Genomic DNA, 24,941 nt, shown 5'->3' on the forward strand with positions numbered 1-24,941 from the left:
TCATTGCCCAGTGTCCTACCCGCTCCTGAGTTACTTAATCATTGTACCTGATGTTTAACTCTTGACTTAATTTTTTGTTTATTTGAGCCAGTTCTTTAATGTTTGTTTACATGGTGGTTTCTCTTCTGCTTTAATCAGCATTTCATTTAGGGAAAAGAGGAGGGCTGTGAGAATAAGGTACTAGAGTAGGACCTTAGCGGTCTAGGTTCAGTCTACTACTACAGAACTCAGCAAGCTGCCTAATCCCTTTGGATCCTAGCTCCCAGGCAAACTAAATAGGGCCCCTGTGGTCTTTGGTGGACCCCCTGCTCTTTCATAGGCTCATAGTATCATAGAAGATTTGGGTTGGAAGGGCCCTCAGGAGGTCATCTTTCCCAGGGCCTGGTCCAAAATTGGTTGACATCCATGGCCATCTTTCCATGGATATCACTGGAGTTTTGGATCAAGTCATCCATGGGCAACTCCTGCTCCTCCAGGTTGACCAGCTTCCTACCATACCTGGATGTGGGGTACAGAGTGAAAGAACCCTTTCTTCCCTTCCCAGAGCAGTGACCACCTCCCTGGGCTGGCTGAATGGCTCGGAGCTGGGGAGGGGACTATCTTTTTGTCGAGAGGCTCCTCATCTCAGCCAGAATAAACCATGCTCACAGGACTGGAAGGCTGGGGATGGGCTACTTCAAGTAACAGCATCGCAAGGAGAGTGGGGTGCAGTGGTGAGCACCTCCAGTAATGAAAAAGGAAGTGAGGGAACAGCCCAACATGGCTCACGTCCACGGTACTTTGGGTCATCCCTTTAACCATGTTCGAGTCACCTTACCAAGGAGACCAACCCATGAAAGAAGAACTGCCATTTCCTGGGTTCATCCAGCAGCCTCCCTCTAACCATTGGGAGAGGCTTGAGGCTCCTGGTGAGCTCAGGCCCACTGTCACTTCACAACTAGCAGGTTCCTCTAATAAAATGGCAGAGGGTAGGTGCTGGGGGGCAGGCTCAACAGGGCATGTTCAATATTTTCCGCCTCCCACCCCTCTCCCACTGCACCGCCCAGCAGTCAGAGGCATAGGAAGTTTTGAGTCAGCGGCTATAGCCCTCTCTTCTGTGTTCAGTACCCAGGGATGGACCTTTCCTCCATAAGTTTGCCCAATCCCTTGCTGATTTGTCCACTTTTTGGAGGCATTGTTTGGCTGGATTCTCACACAGAGCTGTATCCACTGCCAGGGGGCCACGTCGCCAGGAGCACACACCGTGTGTTGAATCTTAGCTACGAACAGCACTGAGAAGCCCCTTTCTTAAGGAAAGTGGAAATTAAACTGGAAATTTAAAAAAAAAAGACTTAAGATAAAACCAACCTGTGTAACCTGAAACCAAAACCCCAGCGAGGCATTTGGAGACAGGAACGTGGGTTTCCTAGCATGAGGCCAGATCCCTGATGCCCAGAACTAAAGTCATTTCTATAATGGCTCTTGCAAGACAGCACTGCAAAAACCACGTGGCTCCCATAAAACCAAAATAGATACTGTCAGGATTGAGGGCTCGCAGAGCACTGAGTGGAAAGTTAGATTTATGAATCAGGAGATGTTTGAGCCTCCAGCAATATCCACAGGTATAATGAAGACAGAGTGAATTTGGAGGCCATTACACAGTCTAGCAAGATGTGCTGCCTGTGGTGGCGAAATGACTATACCTGACCAGCTTCCACATTGTGAAAGTGTAATTACTTCAGAGCACAGCGGTGGCCTCAGCTCTTTGAGGTGAGCATCTCGGAAAGCCTTTGATAAATCAAAGCTGGGGCTGCTCAAATCAAGATAACGACATTACAGAGGACAGGCAGCTGTCGACAGAAGGTCGACTGTATTGTGCAACGTTGGGGCAGGAACGGGAGGACTCTTCGATTGCTAGGTGTAGCCCATGTTCCTGTCTTGTGGGGAAACGACACCAAAAAAAAGGGGAAACGGGAACAATCCTCCAAAAGGGACTGCGTTTTTCAGCGTCAGGGGAGTTGGAGACAGAAACGGAGACCTCAGTCGTACAGTTGTCTTCCCACCCCGTGCTGTCCACTCCTCTCAAGACAGGGTATTTTATAAGGTTTTTGCTAGTCCATTTTTAAACGTTCAGCCTCTTCCCTTCAGAGACTGTTCGCAAAGCAGCTTTGTAATATGTGGCTGGGTGCTCCGGAAAGCTTCTGGCCTCTGAGACAATCGCATGAATCTAAGCTTGAGCGTTGTTACTTCAGGTCATTTCTATTAAGACAAAGGCCTGCTTTGCTTCGGTCTCAGGGCCACACTGCCAACCACTTGGTACCCAGGTCCCTGGCGAGTTTGCACTGCGGTTTCTAGCACATGCTGCAGCCCGTGACGCTGTCTGCACTGCCGCTGTTCCCCGTGCTATGCAGATTAAGCCGGCATAAGTGGCAGCCCCTGTTTCAATCACAACTTGGTTTTCCTCTGCAGACCTGCAAGGTTTGTGTCCTTCCTCGGGGTCAGTGTGGTGTTTTGGCTTCCTCCTGACATGACTCTGAGAGCTACCGGACAGGCTGGGCACCCCAGCCCCTGAGACCTGCTGGCAGGAGGAGCCCCCTTTGCTACTATCTCTGGGTATTTGCTTACTGGGGTGAAGTCTAGTTCAGCCAACATCCAAACAAGCTTCTCACTCCGGGACTCCTGGCAGAAGCAGCTTTTGACCAGAACATGCTTTCTTGCTGTCCTCAGTAAAGGCTGGTGAACTGGTTGTCCAGCTGGCTGCTTTGAACAGGAACAGCAGATGTCCTGTCACCTATCTTACATGGCATTGTGCAGCTCCAGGAGCAGAAAATGCTTTCCAATCGTCTGTACCAAACTTTCTGGTGTGACTCACACAGCTACAAATTTTCACCGGCATTCAAAGCTGACTCCGTATTTATGGCTGTTCCCAGTGTTTAATAGCAGCCTCTTCTTCACCTACTGTCCAGGGGAAGCAGGGAAGGGTGTAAAGATGTCTCTCTGAGCCCAGTCCTGGTTGCTGACGTGAAACCCCACTCACATAGCTTGTAATGGGACTAGAGGGCTCTCACACCAGGGCATAGACAAGGGCCCAGAGCAGATCTTCATATCTTCCTGCCCCAGTCCTGAATATGGACTGAGTGTGGGTTTGAAGTCTGTTGGTGGGATCAGATGTTGCTCCTGAAGCAAAGTAAAAGGAGATGTGTTGTATATTTTAGCCACCTGTAGAGTTTATTCAACGCAGTTCAGTCAACTGGGTTTAGTGACATTCAGTCAGCTTTGGCTTTTGCATCCGCTTTGCCTTGATCCATGAGTCTGCCCCAGCTATTCCCTCTACCAGGGTCCAGCCCTCAGAGGTGTCTGAGGAAGAGCATGTTCATAAATGTTCAGGCCTCCAGACAGGAGAGTGTGAGTATAACTTTGCAAGTAGTCTGGCCTGAGGTAGCTCGGTGATATAAGGTATTTCTATTTGCCCTTACGTTTTCATTATTATTAATGGAAATTAGGGCAGGATGGCAACCTTAGGAACAAATGGTTCAGAGAGGCATGAGCTTTTGTGGGCAGCAGCCTACCTTGTCCAATGCTATGAATGAATTATTGGTGGTGGTTATACTGGCCAGGGTCCGTCTTCATTGTGCAAGGTGCAGTCCACACATACAACCCAAACAAGAGACCCTGACCTGAAAAAAAAGATGACAAGCAACCAGGTGTACATGACAACCGCAGGGAGAGCACAAGGCAAAGAGCGAGGCTGTTGTAAGTGCAATAAACAGCTGTCACGGCCCACCTACTCGTTGCTCCTTTTAAGTGTGTTGCAGGCAGTGTGCAGCGGTGAGCTGTAAGAAAGGATTTGAAAAAAGAATAGGTGCTCTGTGGGTTTAAACAGGGGTTTTTTCCTATTCACAGTGAGCAGCAAGACAGAAATAGCCAAGGTATCTTAAGAAATCATAGCAAATAGCTGCCAATGGTCAGTGCTTGCATGGGTCTTTTCACCTGTAGTTTTCCAAGCATTTTATAAAGGGGCTATCGGTCTTCTCCCCACTTTATAGCTGGGAAGATTGAAGCATAGAGCATTTAAGTGACTTATTGGGCACCCCAAGTAAGCATGTGGCAATCGACTGCAGTCTAGGCAGGCTGGGTATCCAGTCAGCTCTGCCCTGGAGATGGGGGGGAAGGAAATGTGTCCACTCTCAGAAATTACTTTATGAGTTAATTTGTTGGATGGGCTATCTGCCGTGGGTGTTGTGGCAGTGATAAGCTTCGATCCCTTGAGCAAAACCCCTGGATTTGCAGTAATCTCGCACCTTAATTATTTCCTTTGGTTCTGTTGCTGATAAAGAGCCTCTCCTTAAAATGGTTAACAGGGACGAAGGGAGAAGGAAAAAAACTATTGCTCTTAGAACATCCTGTCCGTTTTGTCCAGCTGCCGTTCGCGGAAAGCGGACGCGAGAGCAGAATGGAATCACTTAAAAAGGAACTGAACGACATCAGGATTTGGGCATCTGTTTTTTATCAATCATTTTGCGTGATCAGTGGTGGTAAATATCATATTTGTAATGACCATGATGAAGGGGGAGGAAGGGGATTCCCAGATATGAAGATGTTTGAATTACAGAAATAGATACTGAAGGCGGGAGAGGAGGGAGGGACGGGGGAGAGCCTCCTAGTAAACATAATTAGAGTTACTTTCCCTCCTCTTCTTCTTTTTCTCTGCTTATGGCTCTCTTTTAAGATAATTTAATCTTCTGAATTTATTGGCAATTACTTAGGAGCTGCTTTTTCCAAAGGTTTATTCACGTTTAAGTGAGGTACGTTGGGCGCTTCTTTTCTGAATCAAACGTTTTGTGTTTTTTCCCCCTGATCCAGGCCACAGGTTTCACTCCAAAGGGCCTAAGTTTATTCATGCAGAGGAAGGATGGTCTCCTAGCCTGCCACAGAGAACTGCTGTGACCTTGACCAAGTCCCTCAGCTTGTCTGTGCCTCAGTGTCTCATCTCTAAAGAGGGAATAGTAATAGGCCATCCCTTTTTTGCAAGGAAACTGGTGTGAAGATAACTAAGTAAAGCAGAGCTATCTGACTTTGGAGTGGTTGGGGGCTGCATGCCACAAGGGATGCATGCCACATGCACCCCTCAGGACCCTACTCCGGAGCATGCTGCTGCCCCTCTGCCACACGGGCAGTGGGCTCCCTGGGCTCCTTCTGCTGTGCTGCCACGGCCCAGAGACCCCGGGGTGTGCCAGTGCTCCTGCTGGGACCAAAGCCAGAGGCTCCTGGTTGGAGGGTCTTGCTTCTCCACTCACAGTCAGACCAATCACCGTATTTGGGGTCAGGAAGGAATTTGACCCCATGGTCAGATTGGTATGGGCTGGGGGGGACTTTGCCTTCCTCTGTAGCAGGGGGCATGACCCTCTACCAGGGATCTCTTGAGCATGTTAACAACTGTTTATAGAAGCAGGATGTTGGCCACCATGCTGTACCTGTGGCCAGGTAGGGTGCTAGGTCTGTGTTGTGTCAGGGTTGATGGTAGTCTTATGTAGAGTTTAGATTATGGATTGTACAGGGTGGTTTGGAGAGGCATGATCCTTCCTCAGCCGGGGGGCTGAACCAGATGGCCTGTGGAGGTCCCTTCCTGCCCAACTTCTCTCTGAGGAACAATGGGGGAGCGGTGGGAGAGCAGGAGCCCCCAGGCTAGCCCCTCCTGGGTCAGATGTGGCCTGCAGGCTGTCAGACAGCCCTGATGTAAAGGACCGGATGATCCTCTGACACTCTGGCCACAGAGATATCTACCTGGGGGTTGCCATCGGCTTTATGGATTACCCTTCCACTGCTGGTACTAATCACCTAAAACTTGGTTAGAGGAAATATTGCCATATCGCTCATCATAAAAGGCTAGTGAACTTTGTCTTTTTGCAATGCATTTAAACATTAGGCAGAGCAAGAGAAGAGAAAACAAGTACTCACAACACCTTCTGTTTCTTGCAAACACAGAGCAACTTGCAAACACAGAAGAAATAAAAGGGGCAGTGAATAGCAAAGGGAATTCTCAGCTTTTGCCTGAACACATTTTCACCATTTTTTTTTCCAGATATTCAGCCAGCTCTAGTGCGATACACACAGGTCCTTCCCCCACTTCACACGAGACTAACATCAGTGCGATTCCATTGGCACATCCCCATTTACAACCATTGCAAGCAGAACTGTGCCCCCAGAATACTACACTGCTTCTCTCGGTCTGTCTAAATGCCTCGCTTGGGCTTTCAGGCCCACTGGGCACCTGAGCCCACCTTGGTAGCTCACAATTCAAGTGAAGCACAGTGGAGCATGCCATGTGTGCCCTGGGCTGTACTTGCAAGTGAAACAGCTTGCCACATCTCTAATGTAAATACCTCAAGCAGCTTACCTCAGGCTTCTTCCCAGCCCATCCGGGTACACATGGTATCCTCAGGGGCTGGGAGATGAAAGCTGGTCCTTAAGAACCACAGACAGGGAAAACCTCCACTAGGGAAATCCATCTCTGGATGCCACGGGGTTGCACTGGCCATGAATCTGACTGCCAGCTCTGTGCAGGTCCTGCACCAGATCTCAGGAGTTTCGCTCCCTGGTGTCACTGCGCTGATGTCCACAGTGTTTCTTCCTGATCTCTGGCTCCTGCCCTGGGAAGAGGCTCAGGACCTCCATGCTTTGGCACCGACACAGGTTTCGTGATAGACATCTTCCACCCTTCAAGTCAGGGTGGCTCTTCTTCTGGTGGCTGTTTCCCTGTGTCCTGTCTCCACGGCTGAATGCCCCTCGTTCAGCACTGCACAGGTGGGCAGGAGGGACAAGCGCCCCTCGCCACCTTTGCAGCGTGACAGCAGGGTTTGCTAGGCGGCTCTTCCAATACTGCAGCCTGGCACATGGGGGGCAGACCCTTGGGAGGATGGTCCGGCTACCACACAGGCCAGCAAAGAGCAGCCTGGAATGTCACTGTGGAGGAGAGATTTGGGACCCCGGGCACTGAGATGATCAGATCTGACATTGTGAAGGGCATTTGGGTACTGAGAGTGGTATTGATTTTTTTCCAGTCTGTGTGCTCAGGGCTGTTTGTTGCCTTTCTTATCTAGTGTGACAGCTTGCAAGGTGGGGAGGAAGGAAGAAGAGGCAGAGAAAGAAGTTCAGCAGAATGGAGTTAGCAAGGATCCGGGTGCAGAGGCAGGGGCGCATAGCCAAGCAGGAACAGCAGAAGAAATCCTGTTCATAGGGAGGAGGAACATCTGTCCCTCTGCTGGGAAGCACTGCAGACAGAAACCTTGAAGCACAGGGATCGGGGGAGCATTCATAGTGATGGTCTCTCGGAAAGGCCGGGGACATCCATAACAATAATATCTCCCTAGCCACAACTGTCCTGCTTTAATGAGGCTCATCCATCTTGCTAACGCTCTGGCAGGAGGCGATACGGGTCCCCAAAGCCTTGTCCCCGGGCTGTGATACCATCTGCGTTTCTCTTAAAAGCCCCCCTCCATTTCTGTCTCGCTGAATAGAAAGAGGTGGGCTAAAAGAGCCAGGACGGTGGGACCTGAAGGGATCCAGGCCCAGAACATGATTTTCCCTGACAGGGAACAGATGTGCCGCAAGGCCTTTACTGGGGGAGGCTCCAAAATAATAAAGAGGAGATTTTTTGCAGCTCCCTCTCTGCTTTTAAAGCCGACACCTTATCCCCCACCTCCCCCCACCCCGCTGCACACTCTTCACACATTGAAACCTATTTTGGGCCATCTGATGAATCCCAGATGCCTCGGGGAAGCAACAGAAGTGCCGTATCTTCCATTCGCTGCCTCACGCTGCTTTCCTGGCAACCCCCCCACCCCCGGATCCTCTGTGAGCCAGCAGAAGGGGGAGAGGATAATGAAGTGGTAAACGAGAATCTGCTCCTCAAATTGCAATTACCCATGGGCTGGTGAGCAGAGGCGATGAGCCCACCTGGCCTCTGAGGTGGGAAGATGCATTGGATGGGGGTGCAACAAGCTGTGTGCAGGGGGGCGCGTGTATGTGCCAGCCTGGTGCAAGGGAGGAGGCAGCTGGCTGGCGGGGGGTGTTTGTCTGGAGCTGCGGACAATGCAGACATCAGGGGACAGCCCCAGGAGCCGAGTCTACCACCTCCTGAGCAGCCTACGCTGGCTCCCGTCCAGTCTAATGTACACACATAAGGAGACAGAGAGAGTGCACAGCTGCTCAAACCTTCGGATGTTTGGAGTGGCGAGGATGAGCCAAATCCTCTTCTAGCTCAGCCCGGTGTAAATCTGGAGTAACGCCAGGTACATCGGTGGAGTTACAGCACTTTGGAGGCAACCTGCTGCGAGCGATGGTGCTGGAAGATGCGCAGAGGTCTATGAGAGGGCGTCTTCTGCCCTTCCAGGCACCCTCGCCACCTACCTTCTGGTACACGGAGCTGGCTCGATTCATTAGCGTGTCAGAATAGGGTCTCTGCCCCGAGACAGGTACTCCACGCAGGGCAGAAGGACTCCGAGCTCAGAGGAGAAGTCCCAGGGCCCTTTTGTCCCCAGCATTTCAGCTCCATGCCCATACGCCGCCTTCCTAAGGAAGCAGCAACTGAAACAACCTGTTTGCTGCTGCTCTCTCTCTCCCAAGCAGATTACAGGGGCCTGAAATAACAGCAGCAAAGGCATAGATTTCATAGCTTTTTCATAGATTTTAGGGTCAGAAGGGACCTATTAGATCATTGAGTCCAAGTGTGGACACCTGAACCACTGAGGAATAGAGATGGGCTCAAGGGGTTGGTGTTGTGCAGCTAAGGCATCCCTGACTCCCTTCATGTCCGCTGAACTTCATCAGGAGTTAAGTCAGGGGCAGGCAATTATTTTGGGCGGAGGGCCGCTTACTGAGTTTTGGCAAGCCATCAAGGGCCGCATGACAGGCAGCCAGGGGCAGATAAATATTCATTTTCTAAATTTTTTAGGGGCTCCGCGGGCTGGATAGAATGGGCTGGTAGGCTGCATCTGGCCCTCAGGCTGCATTTTACCCACCCCTGGGTTAAGTTGTCTTGTTAGACCTAAGTGGCTCCTGTAGCTGTTTTACCTCCTTTGTGGGTGTCATGGAAGGACGGCTGAGGCTGGACCATTGCTTTCTCCTCCGGGCTGCTCCTTTCTCTCTCTTTTCTCTCAGGACATGGAGGAGGCACCATCCTAGGGTCACCCAGTGGGCAAGGCAGTAGCTCCTGGATGCACCAGCTCCATGGGAGCCTCCTCAGCCCTGATCCCAGGTCTCACTGCAAGCCCTTAGTGATCCTTTGGGTCAATTTTACTCTTAGTTACACTTGTGAAGACTCCTGGGATTCGTAAGAGGGGTGACTGGGTGAGGACTGTTCAGTTTATGTGGACATGCCGGGACAAAGTGCAGCTCATTTACTCAGGAAAGCCTGGGAAAACTGCTGCCGTGGGGCTGAGGGGAGCCCTCAGAGGGGTGTCTTTTTCAGAGACTGTTTGCTGAGAGAAGAAATGTCTTTGCAAAGGCACTGCAAGCTCTTTGGGACAGGAGGGATCGTACACTCTGTGTGGGCACGGTGCCTAGCATGAGGAGGCCCTGAATTGGGTTGGGGCCTGCCGATACAAGAGTGCTAATGATGAGGATGATGAATATTTATTGACTGGGAAGATGACTTAACTCTCAGAGCAGAGGAGTTAATGAGCTGACTTTCAGGGGAGCCACGCTTCACAGTTTCTCATGAATGCCGTGGGAGATGCAATGCTTTGCCTCAAAAATCACAGCATCCTTGAAAGAGATGGACTCACTCGCTCTGTTCCTGAGAGAGCCGGGTGTAGACCCCGCATCTGCCTCCCCCTGCTCTCCGTCAGCCCCTTCCCCTGCTTTACATCAACCTACATCCATCTCCCAGGGAAATTAACTTGGCTTCTCTCTCTTTTCCCCCCACTTTTCTTCTCTCTCAACTGCACAACGCAGGTTTTTTGTCAACTTCCCATCTGCCAAGCAGTACTTCAGCCAGTTCAAGCACATGGAAGACCCGCTGGAGATGGAAAGGAGCCTGCAGCTGCGCAAGCATGCCCGGCGGGTCATGGGTGCCATCAACACTGTGGTAGAGAACCTCAACGACTCTGAAAAGGTCTCCTCTGTCTTGGCCCTGGTGGGCAAGGCCCATGCTCTCAAGCACAAAGTGGAGCCTGTGTACTTCAAGGTAAAGGGCTGGAGTGAGGGTCTCTGACGCTTCACGGGGAAGCAAGGGAAGGAGGGAAGGATCATACTGACACCGCAGTGTTGCCAAGTCCCCTGATGGCTGCACAAGTTCATCCTACTCCCAAGGACGCTGTCCAGTCTTATGGGCCTTTCCTAGATCTGATTGGAAGTTTTCCAATGGAACATTTTTCCACCAGAAAATTCCAATTTGCTGAAAGCCAAGCGCTTTGCACGCGCACGTCCGTTCTGAAAGGAAAAGAAAGAAGGACCCAAAATGGTGGGTTCCATGAAGAGAAGAGCAGAATGGTTTAGTTTTCCATTTTGAAATGACTTTCCCTAACTTTCTGCATCACACAACACGAGAGGTAATAACGTGCAAAGTCAGAACAGGAGTGAGCCATTTCTGTGGCATCAAAAGAAAACATTTCTAAATGGCCTAAATCAATTTATCTTCAGAAACCCACTTCCTGGGGAATTTTTCATTGTTGCTCCGTTGGAATGGGGGCAGGCAGGCTGCAGGGGCAGGGCTCCTGGGTTCTCGTCCTTGAACTGTCACTGATTTTCTGGGTGACATGAAAGTAGTTTCTTAGGACAAAGCTTGCAAAAGCTTTGGGGCACTTTGATTTGGCCCAGTACAAAATACCATGGGTCTGATATACATTGGTGTTGAGCTGAAGGAAATGTGGGTGCATGGCACCTTTGAAAACCAAGTGCTGGAGGATGGGTCCTCAAGTGGTTGGCACACACCACTGGGCTTGGGTTGGCTAACTAGCTTCACACTCTGCAGCTGCCCTGCAGTGCTTATGGCCTGCTCTGCCCATACTTAACATCTTGAGACCGTCTGTAAATCTGAACTTACAAATGTGTCTGAACCACTTGCCCATGGCTCACATAGATGCCACATCCCCTAGAGCCTGAATTTCAAGGGAGTTATATACCCACAGTTGCCACTGCCTTCAGTGAGAACGGTGAATTGTCAGCACTGAGGTGCATCAGGCCTGGGGTAGCTCAGCTTGGGCCAAGGAATGAGGCAGTGAAGCCTGGGCTGGCGAGACCCACTGAGGTCACTTTTGAACACGCTGGGCACAGAGACCTGGTGAGTGACGGCAGGGAGCACCTACACGACTCTGCTGCCTTGTTTCTGCGTTCGGCATAAGCGGAGCAGGAGCAGGTGAATGCGTCTCAAATTAGGAACCCAAAATCTGAGACACCTGAAAATGAGTGGATGGTTGAGCTTGTAGTTGCCTCAGGTTTCCCCTTTGCCCAATGCAATTTATGCCTTGAGGTGAGGCGAACAAACATTTGTGAGCCTCTTTGAAAGCTGTAGATGGGGGGGACCAATATCAGGTTATGGTGCCATGACAGTTGATGTCTCTTCTAGCCCTGCGGTTCAATGGTTACTAGCTAGCTCAGTCAGAGGGCAAATGGCCAAAACTCAGCAGTAGGGTTGTTTTGAAGAAGGGGCTCCTACCCCATTGCTTTCTACCCGCTCCTCCTGTGCCCTGGAGAACCTGGTAACTCTCCTCTGTCTCCCCCCTCCCTCAGATCCTAACCGGTGTCATGCTGGAGGTCATTGCTGAAGAATATGCCAATGATTTCACCCCAGAGGTGCAGAGAGCTTGGACCAAGATGAGAAGCCTCATCTACACCAACGTGACTGCCGCGTACAAGGAGGTGGGCTGGGCGCAGTATCCAAACTCCACCATGTGAGCGGACAAGGGGACAGGGAAGGGCCAGGAGGGGCTCACATCAGGACTTCACTATGGTCTCCTCTCAAGATCCTCACTGATCTGAGTGGCCCGGTAGGGTTAGCTCTGTTGCAGCCAAGTCGAAATTTTATCTCTATATGGCAAAAAGTGGGTGGGGCTCTGCAGTGGGAGGGGGTGGGGAACCATTTTGCTTGGTGGCACCATTTCCTTGCCCAGGCCAGGAAGTTACTTGACCTCCCCAAACCCAGAACATAGCTCTTGATTCGATGGCCACAAGATGCACTGGCTCAAATTCTGCTGTGAGGCAACGATGTGCAACCCAAATTTATTGAAGAGTTTCATGTCCCTCCTCACCAAGGGAAGTCCGCTCCACCCTCGTCCGGGTTAAAATTGCTCCTGGCCTCATGGGACTTGTGATTTATCAGGCTAAGGCTCTGGTCTCCTGTGTGGTTTGCAAAGTCAACCCAAAGCTGTTGTTTCGGTTGCATTTGTAAAACCCACCTGATAAGACTCCGGCCCCAGATTTGTGAGGGATGCAGAGAAATCCCCCTGAACTGCAGATCGCTGGCTCAGGAGCAGCCCAACCAGTCCCCTCTTGTCTACCTGCATCCTGAAATAGTTGGTATTTCCCTGGCACAAGGGCCCTCCTTGGCTGGCTGTGGCACGTTGTCCTGGGGGTGGGCGCCCCGGAAGCAGCTCAGGTGGGGTAGGGAGGGCAGTGGCATTCTCCTCATTTGGGGGACCCTGGTGGCTTGGCGCACAAGACTATGGGGGAGGCTGGGAAGGACTAGCACAGAATCTGTGACCTGCCGTCAGAGGTAACCCATGAGTCAATGCATAGCAGGTGGCTGATCACTGCCAGTTGCAGAGACATGGATCCAGGGAGAAGAAGGTGCATTGAAAACCAGTTGGGTCCCTTCAATTCTTCCCCTTCCCAATATATCACAAGGTAAGAAGGAAGCAGGCACAAACTGGCGCAGGCAACATGTGCTACATGCAATGTCCACCCTCCCCACCCGACACCTGGGAAAAGGGCAGTGAGTGTCTGCAAGGGAAAGGGCAGGTTTAATGCCTCCAGCCCCAGGATACTTTTAACTTACCCTGACTGGGAGAGTGAAGTATGCAGTGATCAGGAAAGGGGGGACATGCTAGGGATGGATTCCTGAGTACGGTGAAATATCCCTGCTCCATTTAGAAGTACCTTGAGACTCTGAGTATATATTTATCCTCAAAATTAAACTGGGTTCCTCAAAATAAAGTGCCTGGTAAAAAATCACCGCATACACAACGCTGATTCCATCCCCATCGGTATCACGAGCACCAACTAATTCATCACATGCCTGTTTACCCATTGGCTCTCTCCCTGCTCCCTGTGTAGCCACATGAGCCTAGGAGTAGGCAGCATCAGATTTGGAGTCCTAACCCTGATACTGACTTCTCTTTTAGCCTTGGTCACTTTACTTATCTGCTCTGCTGCAATTTCCCACCTCTGTCCAAAGGGAAAGAAGCACATAACCCCTTATTTGATAGGGGTGTTGTGGGGGTTAAGCAGGAAATGTCTGTAAGGTGCTATGGAGGCCAAGCTGGTCAAATAATTCAGAGGCAAGTTATCCCTGTGTCATGACACCAAGGAAGCTGAAAGCTTTGGGGCGAGCTCACCAGGCATCCTATGCCATGATTGCCTCTTCTCATCCCTCTCTGAGAAGCTCTCAGCTTCCAGCTGTGGTTTAAGCAAGTGGCTGATGTCTGTCACCCGGTCTCTGTTGGCACCATCCGAACCTAGGAACTTCTACTAGCATGTTATCCCTGAGCTAAATTCCACTAAGGGATGGATTTGGGCCCAAAGCAGCCTCTAGTCATAGGGGCTGTGTGGGGAAATCTTGGGTGTAGTAATTATTAGGGTGATGTCTCTTCCCAAGAACTGTGTATGATTTGTGTATACTATTGCCTCCCATTCTGGTACGTTTGCTCCTCTCTTCTCTGCCCTCCTCTTCTGCCTGCCTGTCTGTCTGTCTCTCTGCTTTTCCTGGACACCTTGCAGGGTATGTGAATGTTAAACTACCATGCAAGACTCCCCTTGTCAATGCCCTAGCAGTATATAGCACTGCTCTAGCCAATTGTGTTGTACTTAGCTTGTAAATAAGCTGCTACGACATGATCAGCCTTGCCACTTGCGTGGTACCTACTCAGCAACCCTCTGCCTACCCCATACTTCCTTACTAGTAGACAAAGCTAGCTAGATGACAAGGGTCTTATTTGGACTGGATGCTCCATGGGATAGGGCCTAGTTCTACATCACTGTCTTGTACAGCACCGCACGCTGGTAGCACTAAGTTCATAATCCTCCATCATCGTCTCCTCCTACCAGTGATGATCTCCTCCACGCACTGCTATGGAGCTAACTGAGCTTGCGCAGGCATTTCTATCTTCCCTTTCACTTTCTACCAATGAAGACCAAAGTAATTCTGATGGAAGTTAATTCCTTCCCTCCATGCACTAACTGTGACCATCTCCCTTTCTGCAAGGGTGACAAGGAGAGCAGAGGTCTCTTTTTTTTTTTCCTCCTGGTGAGGGCTGCAGTGGAAAGGAGCATGTGTGGGTGGCTTTGTCTATTATGTTTCTTCATCACTATCCCTGCCAGTCTGGAGTTCCTCAGGAAGCAGGTGATCATGGGCAAGATAATCGTGTTACACGGAGGCATAACAAGCAAATGGCCATATCTACCTGAGACACACAGGTCTTTCTGTTGCTCTAGTGTGGACCATGATCCAACACAATTCTCAGCTCTAGCCCAGATTTATTAAAACACTCATCACCTAATGAACTTGATGCATGTGAGATGGCCCATTCAAGCTGGGATCAGGGCCAGGGTACTTGGCACCTTTCTCAGCATCTTGTGGCTACAAAATGGCAGCATTTGGCCGATTCTGAATCTAGCCTCAACTAAGTTGATCAAGACTTCTTTGGGGATCTCAGGTGGGACCTTCTTGACCTCCCTGCTATCTCATTCTGGAGATCAGGGTCCAGGTTTACTGACGGGCTGAGAGAGCTGAGTTTTGGTGGCAGCTGCTAGATCCCCTGGGACTGTTATATCCCACTCTTGATTTCCCTCCACCGTTCAAGGCCTCAAATTTAAACAAGTTCCATTATCTTCTGTTTCTAGAGAATTGGGGTGAAAACTGTCAGTGCCAGGAAAAGCTTGGCTGATTTTGAGTTGCCCCATAACCTAAGCTTATCTCCTTTCCTTTTCTAGGAAAGGGGCAGAGTCTTTTGTGCCCGAGGGAAATGTTAACCCTGAAAAAGGAAAAAATCCATCCAAGGGGTTGATGAGAGTTGCAAATACAGCTTAGCAAAGCCTTTCTCCAGTCAGTCAGAGATGACTCCTTCATTCTCACTTCTCATGTGAGAAGAGCCTGACAGGCTAGAAGATGCTGGAGAGGAAACCCAGGGGACCAGATTTCTGTAGTGTCAAAGTACAACACAAGCAGCGGTCATGAAGACTTCTCCTCACTGTCCTAGCCATGTGCCTTGACCTTGGCTTCAAGGGGCCATCTCGGCCTGGGGGGGGCAAGTAAGTCTCCATGTACCTTCAGTCACTCTGTTGTACCTTCTGTCAACAAGGGCACCAAAACAGTTTCAGATACTGTCATGGTGTATAAAGCCTCTCAACTATTAGGCTAGGTGTATAGAGCAGTGGGGTGGGGTGACTGTGGCATGGGTAGATAGACATACCCAAGTAGTTTTGACCTGGGTGTACTAATACCAGCAAGGACTTCAGCTGCTTCAGTAAGTATCCCACGTGTCTGCTTAGCTGCTGTTCCTAGCTTAAAGCTGGTGGTACCTACTGCCTACCTCTACCACAGTCACCCCCAGCCCCCAGATGCTGCATAGACCTGGCTTTCATCAACGGTTCAATCCCCGCCTTTGCAGTCGGGATGGTGAGACAGTGTTTCACAGGCATGCAGTGCAGCAGGCTCTTTGAGAGCCACTGCGATTCGGGCAGCTCACTTCTCTTGTGACCCCTTTGCTGCAACGTTGCTCCCCTGTGAGACTGCAGCCTCTGTGGCACTGTGTAGAGGTGTCTGTCCAGAGCCAGCAGCCAAATGTCCAGGCCCCAGGAAGTACCCCACGTTCATGTCACTGCAGGAAGGAAGGAAGGGGAAGGTAAACTCAGAATGGGAGGCCTGAGCCAGGCTAGGAAGTGCTCTCCGTATGGCGCACCGGAGAGACAGAACAGCTTCAGGGCGTCAAGCGTTGACGTGGTTTGAGGGCAGGGAGAGGCCAGTTTTCCTTACAGTGTGTGGAAGGGAACAAGGCAGACTGCAGGAGTTTGTTCCAGCCCCGAACAGCAGGCGAGGCCATGATAAATACGTTCACTTTCCCTGGGAAAGAACTTTGCCCTCTGAGGCAAATGGCCAGAAATTTCTAACTTCACTCAGCAGCAGCCAAACTGAACCTCTCAAAGGATCTTTTTTGTAGTGTTTGAGATGCTCTGGCCTCTTTCTATCGGCTGCCCCATTGCCAGGTTGGCTACAATCATGAGAAGTACTGCACGCAAATTATTACAGCCTCCCCAAGCAAATGCAGCATCTGGACCCCCTGGGCACACCTGGCACAAGCTGCTTGGGAAGAGCTGCTAGCCAGCTTCTCAGTGGGGGTTTCAGTAGACTCACTCAGTACTCATGTGTGCCCCTGCCTCTCTTGACTCTAACGGCGGTGAAGCTGTGGGGTAGGATCTCTATGCTGTTGACTACCTAGTTGTAGGGAGCAGAAAGGACCCACCAAACCCTAGTGACTAAGAAATGACTCCTGCTAGTGCCACGTGCCTACTGAATTCACCTTTTTGGTTAACAGACGCTGCAGTCCTCCCATTTCACCCATTTTGCCTACGGTCAGCATTTCCCCATATGATCCAAACCCAGCAGACTTCTCATCTGTGGATGGTTTTGAGTGATTAGGAAGCAGCCTCTGGGCTGTAGGAGAGCATGCGGGCAAGTTAGATCAACAGGAAAAATTCCTTCCACCCCCCCCCCCCCCCCACACACTCCTGTTCTTCTGATAATATCATGTTTTCAGGACGTTAGTTTTTACCAGCTGTTGATCACTCCATAGGCCCTGACAGGGCTGTGTAGTAGCTGCTGACCGTGTCCTAATAAGGAACGCCAAGCATGGGAGTCTTCAGGCCTTTCATGAAAATATGGGGAGTTAACATTCAGATGCAGGGAATCTGGCCTCTTCCAGGAAGAAAGAGAGGATATTTTAAAAATCAAATGAGAAGGAGAGTGGCCTTCTGGTCTACTTGAGCCCAGCTGGAGTTCCACTCTGACCGTCTCATCCACCACAGCCATCGTGTGGCCAACATCATGGCACCGGGAAGAGGCAGGGGCTACAAAGGCACTGCTAATGCTTTGGCCATTGCAACCACCATGAATGTATTAGGTTAATAGCTAAATGTGGTTCTCCATGGGGCCACCAGCTCCAAACCCTTCCACAACTTTGGGCAGGCCTTTGTCTACCATGGACCCAGCTTTAGACTGCTCAGGATTTGAATCCCATTCTGTGCGTGAACATTGCAACTTAAGCCCATGCCTATAGGGAACACACCTCGGTGCTTCTCTTATTGACAGGACAGGAGCTACAGCCTTGCTGTTTCCCCTGATGACATATCACAGTGAGAATGACCCTCCTAGGGAGCATGGTCCTACTACCAATAACCCTGCTAGAAGACGGTCTTGGGGTAAATTACCACAACTGCATAGAAATGGCCATCCAAGCTGCAATTGTCTACCTCCCTGTCCTGGCATTTCTCCAGTTTCTAGCAGAATAAATACCATATTTACTCACATAGCACACACACCTTTCCCTAAAAAATTAGCCCTCCAAAATTCAGGTGTGTATCTTAAGCAGAGAAGCTGACTTCTGTGCCCAAATGGAAGCAAGGGATGTTGAAATGGCTGCTGGGGGCTGTGCTTCTCTCCCTTCTCTCCTGGCCAGGAGATAGCAGGGGTGCCAGTGCTGGCGCTAGAGTTAACCCGCTCCTAGCCGCTGTCAAATTGGGAGTAGCTTTGGGCTAAGCAACCAAAACCTGCTGCCAATTCAGCAGCACCTGGGAGAAGGTTAAAACATTAGCTTTTTCCTGAGAAGAAAAGGGAGGGAAAGCAAGCTGAAGAATAGGCTCCCCCTCTGCTCCAGGCAGTCAGCTTTCAGTTGTGACTCTGAAATGTCTTTATTTCTTCATTCTGCTTTCCAAAAACAAGGTGTGTGTCTTATACAGGGGGACCGATATCAGAAACAATATGGTGTCTGAACACCAGAGTTCTGCATGCCCAGTGCTGAGGTTCTTATAAGCCAAAAAGGTTTGGTCATGTTAGGAAGCCCAGGGAACCAGGATATCAATTTGGGGGGGCATTTCATGGGATACAATCTGGGAATTTTTTAGAGACTCGGTGCCGTGGATTCTTATTTGTTTATTTGCAGAAGTGGCCCAACAGCTGATGTCTTCAGATAGCATCCAAATGTCTGTTCAGCTGCTAATCATTTACCCGCTCCTCTGCAAAGACGTATTCAAAATGTCAGCTCCATTTGCAGCTGTGCATTCATGTTATTAGGACCAGAGTCATGACAATTGCAAAGGACCTGCTAATCTGGGGAGCTCATTCCCATGCAAGAACAAGGACAAGGACAAGTCATCTGACAGGGAAAATATCCAGGGCACCCAGGCGATACTGTGAGGTTCGTTCAGTAAGTGGTGCAAAGGTCTTGGCGTCCTTGAGGCTCTGATTATTGATGGATGTATATAATCAAAGTGCTGGGCCAGCATTGGGCCAAAGTCTTAGGTGGTGGAAATCAGCATAGCTCTGCAGACTTCAGCGGAGCAATGCTACTTTCTAGCTGTGTCTCTGGCCCATTAAGTGCTACAAAAGATGAACAACCTTTACTCATGTTCCAAGTCATTTCCTCCAGGAGGGAATTTAATTTTTCATTTTTGGATCTTTTTCCCCTTTAAAGCATCAAAGGCCAAATTCATTCCTGCTGTAAACAGGTCTAACACCATTGGTTTGATGGGATTAGAGCTACATACACCTGGGCCTGGGTGGATTTTGGTCCTGTTACAGCACTCACTGATGTTAATAGAAAGGCTCCCACTGATGGGTTAAAGTTAGTTTGGCAATGTAAAATCAGGGAGGTTGTGGATTGTGGCGGGTCAGGATTCACTGCAACGGTCTGGTTCAGGACAAGAACACAAAGGTCATAATATGCCGCAAGGTTTTGGTGCCTGCTAGGTATTCCCTGAACTCCCAAATGCCTGCTGAGGTCAAATGATGCTTGAGGCCTTTCAGACCAGGTACCCAGAAAACAGTGGCACCTAGAATGAACAGCCGTTCAGACAGTCTTGTGTTGCTGTCCCTGAGCAGATCGTTGCATTGAAGTTCCAGCACTTCAGGCAACAGCTCCGTAAATACACTGCCTGCTTCAGTGTATTTTTTCAAGAGTTTCTTTTTCTAAACAGCATCCAGATGTGCACAGCTGTCATCCCTTGGGTCTCCATCCAATAAGCTGAAATTGCAGGCCACTCGAATATATGCAAACAAAAACATGTTTATTTTTACCAGCCCTGTAGGAATTAACATAAATGGGGCTGTGCCAGGGAAGAGGCAGAGATAAAGCGAACACCCCCTCCCCGCCTGCAGAACAGATCAGGGTTTGCTTATATCAGGAAAATCTCAGCAGAGCAGAGAGAAGAGCGAGTTAAAAGGGAAATCATTCCAGAATAAGAGAGGAATATGAAATACAGGCTGGAAGAGCAGAAGGGAAGGCCGGGTCTTGGCTCCGAGCACGGTTTTCTCCTGTACACATGCATGCTCACAGCTGTGCCATGTTACAGGCAGGCCTGTGTATTTGCGTCCTCAGGGCTCTTCCCTGCAGCCATCACAACATTTCAAAATGATGATTCTTGGACTCTGGACTTCGTTTCTCTCTCTCCTCCATTTGCTCCTGCCCTCTGGACGTGCAGTGCATTATGTCTTGGCTTGTGGGCGAGCCACCTGTCAGAGCAGTAGCACCTTGCGGCTCCCAGGCAAACGCCTGGATCCGACGTGCTTCGGCTCAAAAGAATATGCTCGCCAAAACCCACCCGTAGGACCGGATTCTGCAAGCCCCTTTTCTGATGCCTAGTGTCAGGGAAACTTCCCACTGAGATCAGCAGGGCTCCTTGCATGTAAGTACAGGATGAAAGGGCAGCAGGAGACGGTTCCTGAGGCCTGATCCAAGCCCTACTGAAGTCAGTAGGATGGTTCCCTTTGTAGTGGGGACCCAGGTTGCTTTGCATGCCTCTGATGTCTTCAGGCTCTGAGCTCTTCTGCCCCTCGAGAGCAAAACCATGATCACTAGCCCACTGACTTTGCCATGCTCCACAGCACTATGTCCTTACTACGTCCTTCTGATCTTCCCGTTCTCTGGTGGGCCTCATCAGGGCCTCACCACTCATTCCTTCATGAATGCAGCAGTACAATATAATCTCTTAGCTAAAAGAGACTTAACAGATGTGACAGGCTGTAAGCCTGGCACTAACAAGGTGAGGCAACAGCTTGGGGAAGATGAAGAGAGATCCTCGCCTATCACTTGGCTAGGCAAAGCATGTAAGGAAGAGAGATGTGGGCAAATGGGTTTTTTTCCCTCCAGCTGATGGGTGGAAGGATCTGTTATCCCTTTCCAGTTTGCAGCTTCACCTGCTGATCACTGCCAGATGACGACAAAGAGAAACCCCAAAGGATGCTTCAGAGAAGGATGCACTTAGATCAAGCACAGGCCCAGCAAACAGGTTATATCCCTCCCCCTGCTTTGCATCCATTTCCCTCAGCTGCTCTTGCTCCTTAGCTTAGACCTGGCTTCTCATCCCCATCCTTGAATGGAAAGCCTTGTCCTTTGGCAAGGATCCTCTCACACATGGGACAAGGGAACAAAAAAGGCCCGCTCAGCCTAATCTCTTTTTTACTATGTGGGTTGTACCATTTTCCCTCTCTGCCCTGTGCCTCTGGTTTCCACCTCTACACCCTGGCCCCTGCTTCTGCCTTTGGTTTGAAGCTCCATATCCTTTGCCTGGGGTAGCCAGGTGGCGTGAAGGCTTTGAACAAGGGATGGCAATGGTCTAGGCGGTGGTTGTGTTTCACTTATTTTCCCCAGAGACCCCGGTAGAGTTGTTAAAAGCTTTCAGCTAGTCCTGGCTGTTGCTCTGTTTTGGATGAGGTTCATGCTTCTAGGGCTGGGGCTTACTTTTTGGTGGGTCTCTTGCAAAGGTAAGAAACTTTACCTAGACAACTATCCTAATGGCAGCCCTGCAACTGCCAGCTGCTGATCACTCCCATGGTTTCTTATGAGTGTCCTAGGCTAGCTTGAGACCTCTAATGTCAATTCTGCATGATCTTTGGATGTCAGCATTTCGCTATGGCCTGAGTGCTGCTTGAAGGAGCTGGTTTTGTGGCAGTCCCTTTGTCCTGGGGGAGCTGATGTGATTTTTGTAAAGCTCCCAGGGGAACATTTTCAAAAGAACTCCAGTGACATAAGAACCGAAGTGCCATTTTCCACAGTCCCTTAGTCATGGTATTGATACGCCCCATGGTGTTTAAGTCTTACTGAAAGTCAACGGTGCTTAGACTCCTAGGCCCTAGCTTTTTAAACCTATTTAGGCACCTAACCCCTGCTGATTTCAGAGAGAGTTGGGCACCAAAATAACTTTAAACACTTGGTCCTAACTGCCGATGTCACTTTGGAAAATGAGATTTAGCAGCCTAAGTTACTTTGATGCTTTGGAATAAAGTATCCCTTAACTGTTGTGCTTGCAAAGTTGACTTCATCTAACGAATGTCAAAACTGCCAATCCTGAATATTAAACATGACACTTCTGGAGTGGACGGATTCATTCATCAGTGAAGCAGTTTGAAACAGTGACCCAGAACTCAGTACAATGCAAAGGTGTCACAAAATAAACAGAGCCCTTTCTAAACAGTCTGCGTTGGGTAGTAGCAGGGGCTATGAGGCCCATGTATGTCCTAGCACCTAGCTCACTATATTCATCTAACATTTCTTTGGTTATCTCAGCATAAGTACAATAAGTGAACATGCCAGATGGGGTGGGAGGGCATGTGGATTTGTGTAGCTTATTTCTAAGATTATTATAAATGTCATCTGACTGAGACACAATATATATTCATACAAGATTGTGCAAAAACATATACAGAGATATGGCATGTAATATCTGGATGGTAGAAATGTAGAAGTGAAAAACAGCATAGTTGAAGTTTTAAAACCTGCCTAAAAGATTTGGAGATTCAGGTACTATTAATTTGGATGTGGACTGAGTATTCAAATCTACTAGGCAGCCTGTGTGCGCAGACACAGGCAAAGACATGCGCATGCACACAGCTCCCCTCTTCCTCCCGGCAAAGTTGCAGAGCTAAGACCCCAATTCTGAAAGAGCTGGTCCCCTCCCCAAGGTGCTCCCATTTTAGTTAAGGCGTGGTTTCTGCATGTGCTTAAACCTAAGCCTATGTGATGAATTGCATTTATGACCATGCTGCATACACTGTGCCTGACCCTCTAGGGCTTAATGCATGAATTAGGGAGATAGGATGAGTTCTCGTGCTGTCTGTTTGGAATTCAAGTGGAAAAACGTTACTATAGGTCATCGTCTACCTATGGAAATCTTAGCTGTTCCAGTATGGCAGGTTTTACCACTGGAGCTATATTCTCAATGGACCTTTGATAACTGTGAAAATAGCCCAGACAGCTGAATAGTTATATTCATCCTACATACCCCATGAACACATACTCACTCTCCCTTTGTTTCTCTCTCTCTCTCTCAGTCCCAAGCCCAGTTCATTCATGCTTCTGTGTCTATTCCCTTTCCATTTGTAAGCTTTTTGGGAGGGGGCCTTAAAGTCAGGAGATGCTAGAAGCCTTGGGGCACACTGTGAGGAGAAGACCAATGCACAGCTAGCTCCCTTTGCAAACCTTGTCCACAATCTTACAGCTACACCTGGGCTTCTCCCAAGCTGCACCCCAGAGCCATCTCTTCAGACTCGTGAACTCTTATCATTGATTTTCCTGCTGCTTTCCTGCTTATGCTGGGTGGAATCCTCCCTCCACTGAAGTCAATAGGAGAGTTGCCATTGACTTCCCTGGGGCTGGGATGGTCTCTGTAGCATGCCGACTTTACGCTGGGACTCTTATTTTTCTGGACCAAGCTCCTCAGGCCAGAGCATTTTGACCTGAATCGACTGCAGTGATTTTGTGGAGGCTGCATGCTTGGAGACTGGGATCTTCTGTTTACCTCCAGGGCAGGCTGAACAGGCAGCAGCAGTGTCAACTTCCCCCACCCTGCACTGCCACTGCATCTCAGTGCCAGTCTAGGGAACTGGGGGGAGGAGCAGTGGTGAGAGCAGCTCATTGGGTCAAATTCATCGTGGGTGTAATTACACAACTGAATGAGGCCTTGGCCTCTATGCTCACATTGCCAGTAGCGGTAGCAATTAGGGCCATGTGCAAGGGTCTTTCACAGGGACCTTTGTCTGTTCTGAATGGAGCCCATCTATACCTTTCATATTGCTGTCAAGTAACTGTCAGGTTGTACTGGCTAGACTTGTACTGCTGATCTGGAGTGTAGCCCACTGCCAACCCCAGGGTGAAAGATGGTATAGACATTAGGTGCCAGGAGGAAATGCAGGACAGGAAACGGATGGTGCCAAAGGTCCCATCCACCCTGTCTCCCCACCCCGTGACACTTGCTTCTGAAAAGGAATTAGGGCTAAGATTTAAAACATATATTTATAGGTTGAGATTCTCAAAACCACTTAAGAGATTTGGACCCCCAAACCATATTCTGCAAGTAAAGGTCCAAAGCCCTGCAGCTTCCAATAGCAATACTGCAGCACTCCGACTGTTACCAGAGAATCCTGCTGTGGTTTTTCTCATTGGCATAAACGGGACCAGAATTTGGCTTTCTGGTCTACCAGCCAGAGCACGTTCTCCCTACTCATTGCTGTAGTGAAGTCACACTGTTGTGTCTATGTCAGTGTGAGGATCATCATGGCCAACAGAAGGCTGTGGCAGGAAAAAAAGCATTGGATGCTTGGATGAAAGAGACTAAATAAATAAAGAAACAAAGCTTGGACCAACTTTAATAAAAAGAAAGGATAAACTCAAGGGTGGGTCCAAACTATTTAACAAACTGCAACAATACTATTTTCCATAGCTAAGGTTGTCTCTAATTGTTAGTATGTCCTTCTCCAGTCCCATGGTGACCCACAGACGTGAACCAACTCAGTCAGCCGTAACTCTGTGTCGTCAGTGTTAACAATAGTATTACAGATACTGTTCCTGTACGTGTTATCGGCGATCATGTGCTTTTTTTCTACATGCCGTTTAAGTGTATGATGGATGTACTTTTTCTTTTTTGTAGGTTTTTAGTATGTTTGTAACGGGACAAAATTGTGTAATTAAACTGACCTTGTACTTTCAGTTGATAAACCAATCAAACCCATTATTCTCAACAGTCTCTTCCTGGTCTCTTTCCTACTGGTCACCCACATGAGATGGTTGTTAGAGTTAAGAAGCCTTGGCTTCAACTCAGCTTGCTTAGTTACCCAGCTGGGTTCAACCACATCCTCCAGCATCCCCGAGTTCTGTTTCCAACATAATTATACCACGTAGTGCTGCTAGTCCCTCTGGGACCTTCTCTCACTCAAGATCCAACTCCCTCTTAAGTCAGTGGGAGTTCACTTCCTTGGGTATTGTGTCAGTCCTTGTTACACAGCAGTACTGCAGCATCCAGTTTTGAGACTCCACCATAGCAATGGCAGCTTGCCACAGAGTCAGAAATCCTACAGTGACTCCCATGTGGTTTTATCAGTCCAGTCCCATGGAGTTGTGCTGCTGTGTCATTAACAGAGATGGGATTCACTAGGCTGCTGGAATGAGAGCTGTTGTAAAAGGATCCAAACAAAATCTGTGCTTTTTCAGGAAGAGGAAAAGCGCCCCTATTTTTGTTTTCAGAAAATCCCTCTGGGAGTT

General features: G+C 49.3%; 1 protein-coding gene across 3 annotated transcripts in view; it reads left to right on the top strand.

Annotated features, from left to right (window-relative positions):
* The window catches only part of CYGB (cytoglobin), a 46,397-nt gene that overhangs the window by 10,998 nt on the left and 10,458 nt on the right, over positions 1-24,941 (top strand). Inside the window, exons 2-3 of one of the 3 annotated variants that reach the window (XM_090060011.1) lie at positions 9,934-10,165; positions 11,710-11,870. In XM_090060011.1, coding sequence (XP_089916137.1) covers positions 9,934-10,165; positions 11,710-11,870 — 393 coding nt within the window. Of the gene's footprint in view, positions 1-9,933; positions 10,166-11,709; positions 16,404-24,941 lie in introns of those variants that run through there. The other 2 variants (XM_090060010.1, XM_090060012.1) reach the window with 2 other exon arrangements.

The sequence above is a fragment of the Crocodylus siamensis genome, chromosome 8 (genome assembly GCF_052110815.1).
Source record: "Crocodylus siamensis isolate JL-2025a chromosome 8, ASM5211081v1, whole genome shotgun sequence".
In the NCBI taxonomy this organism is placed as follows: domain Eukaryota; kingdom Metazoa; phylum Chordata; order Crocodylia; family Crocodylidae; genus Crocodylus; species Crocodylus siamensis.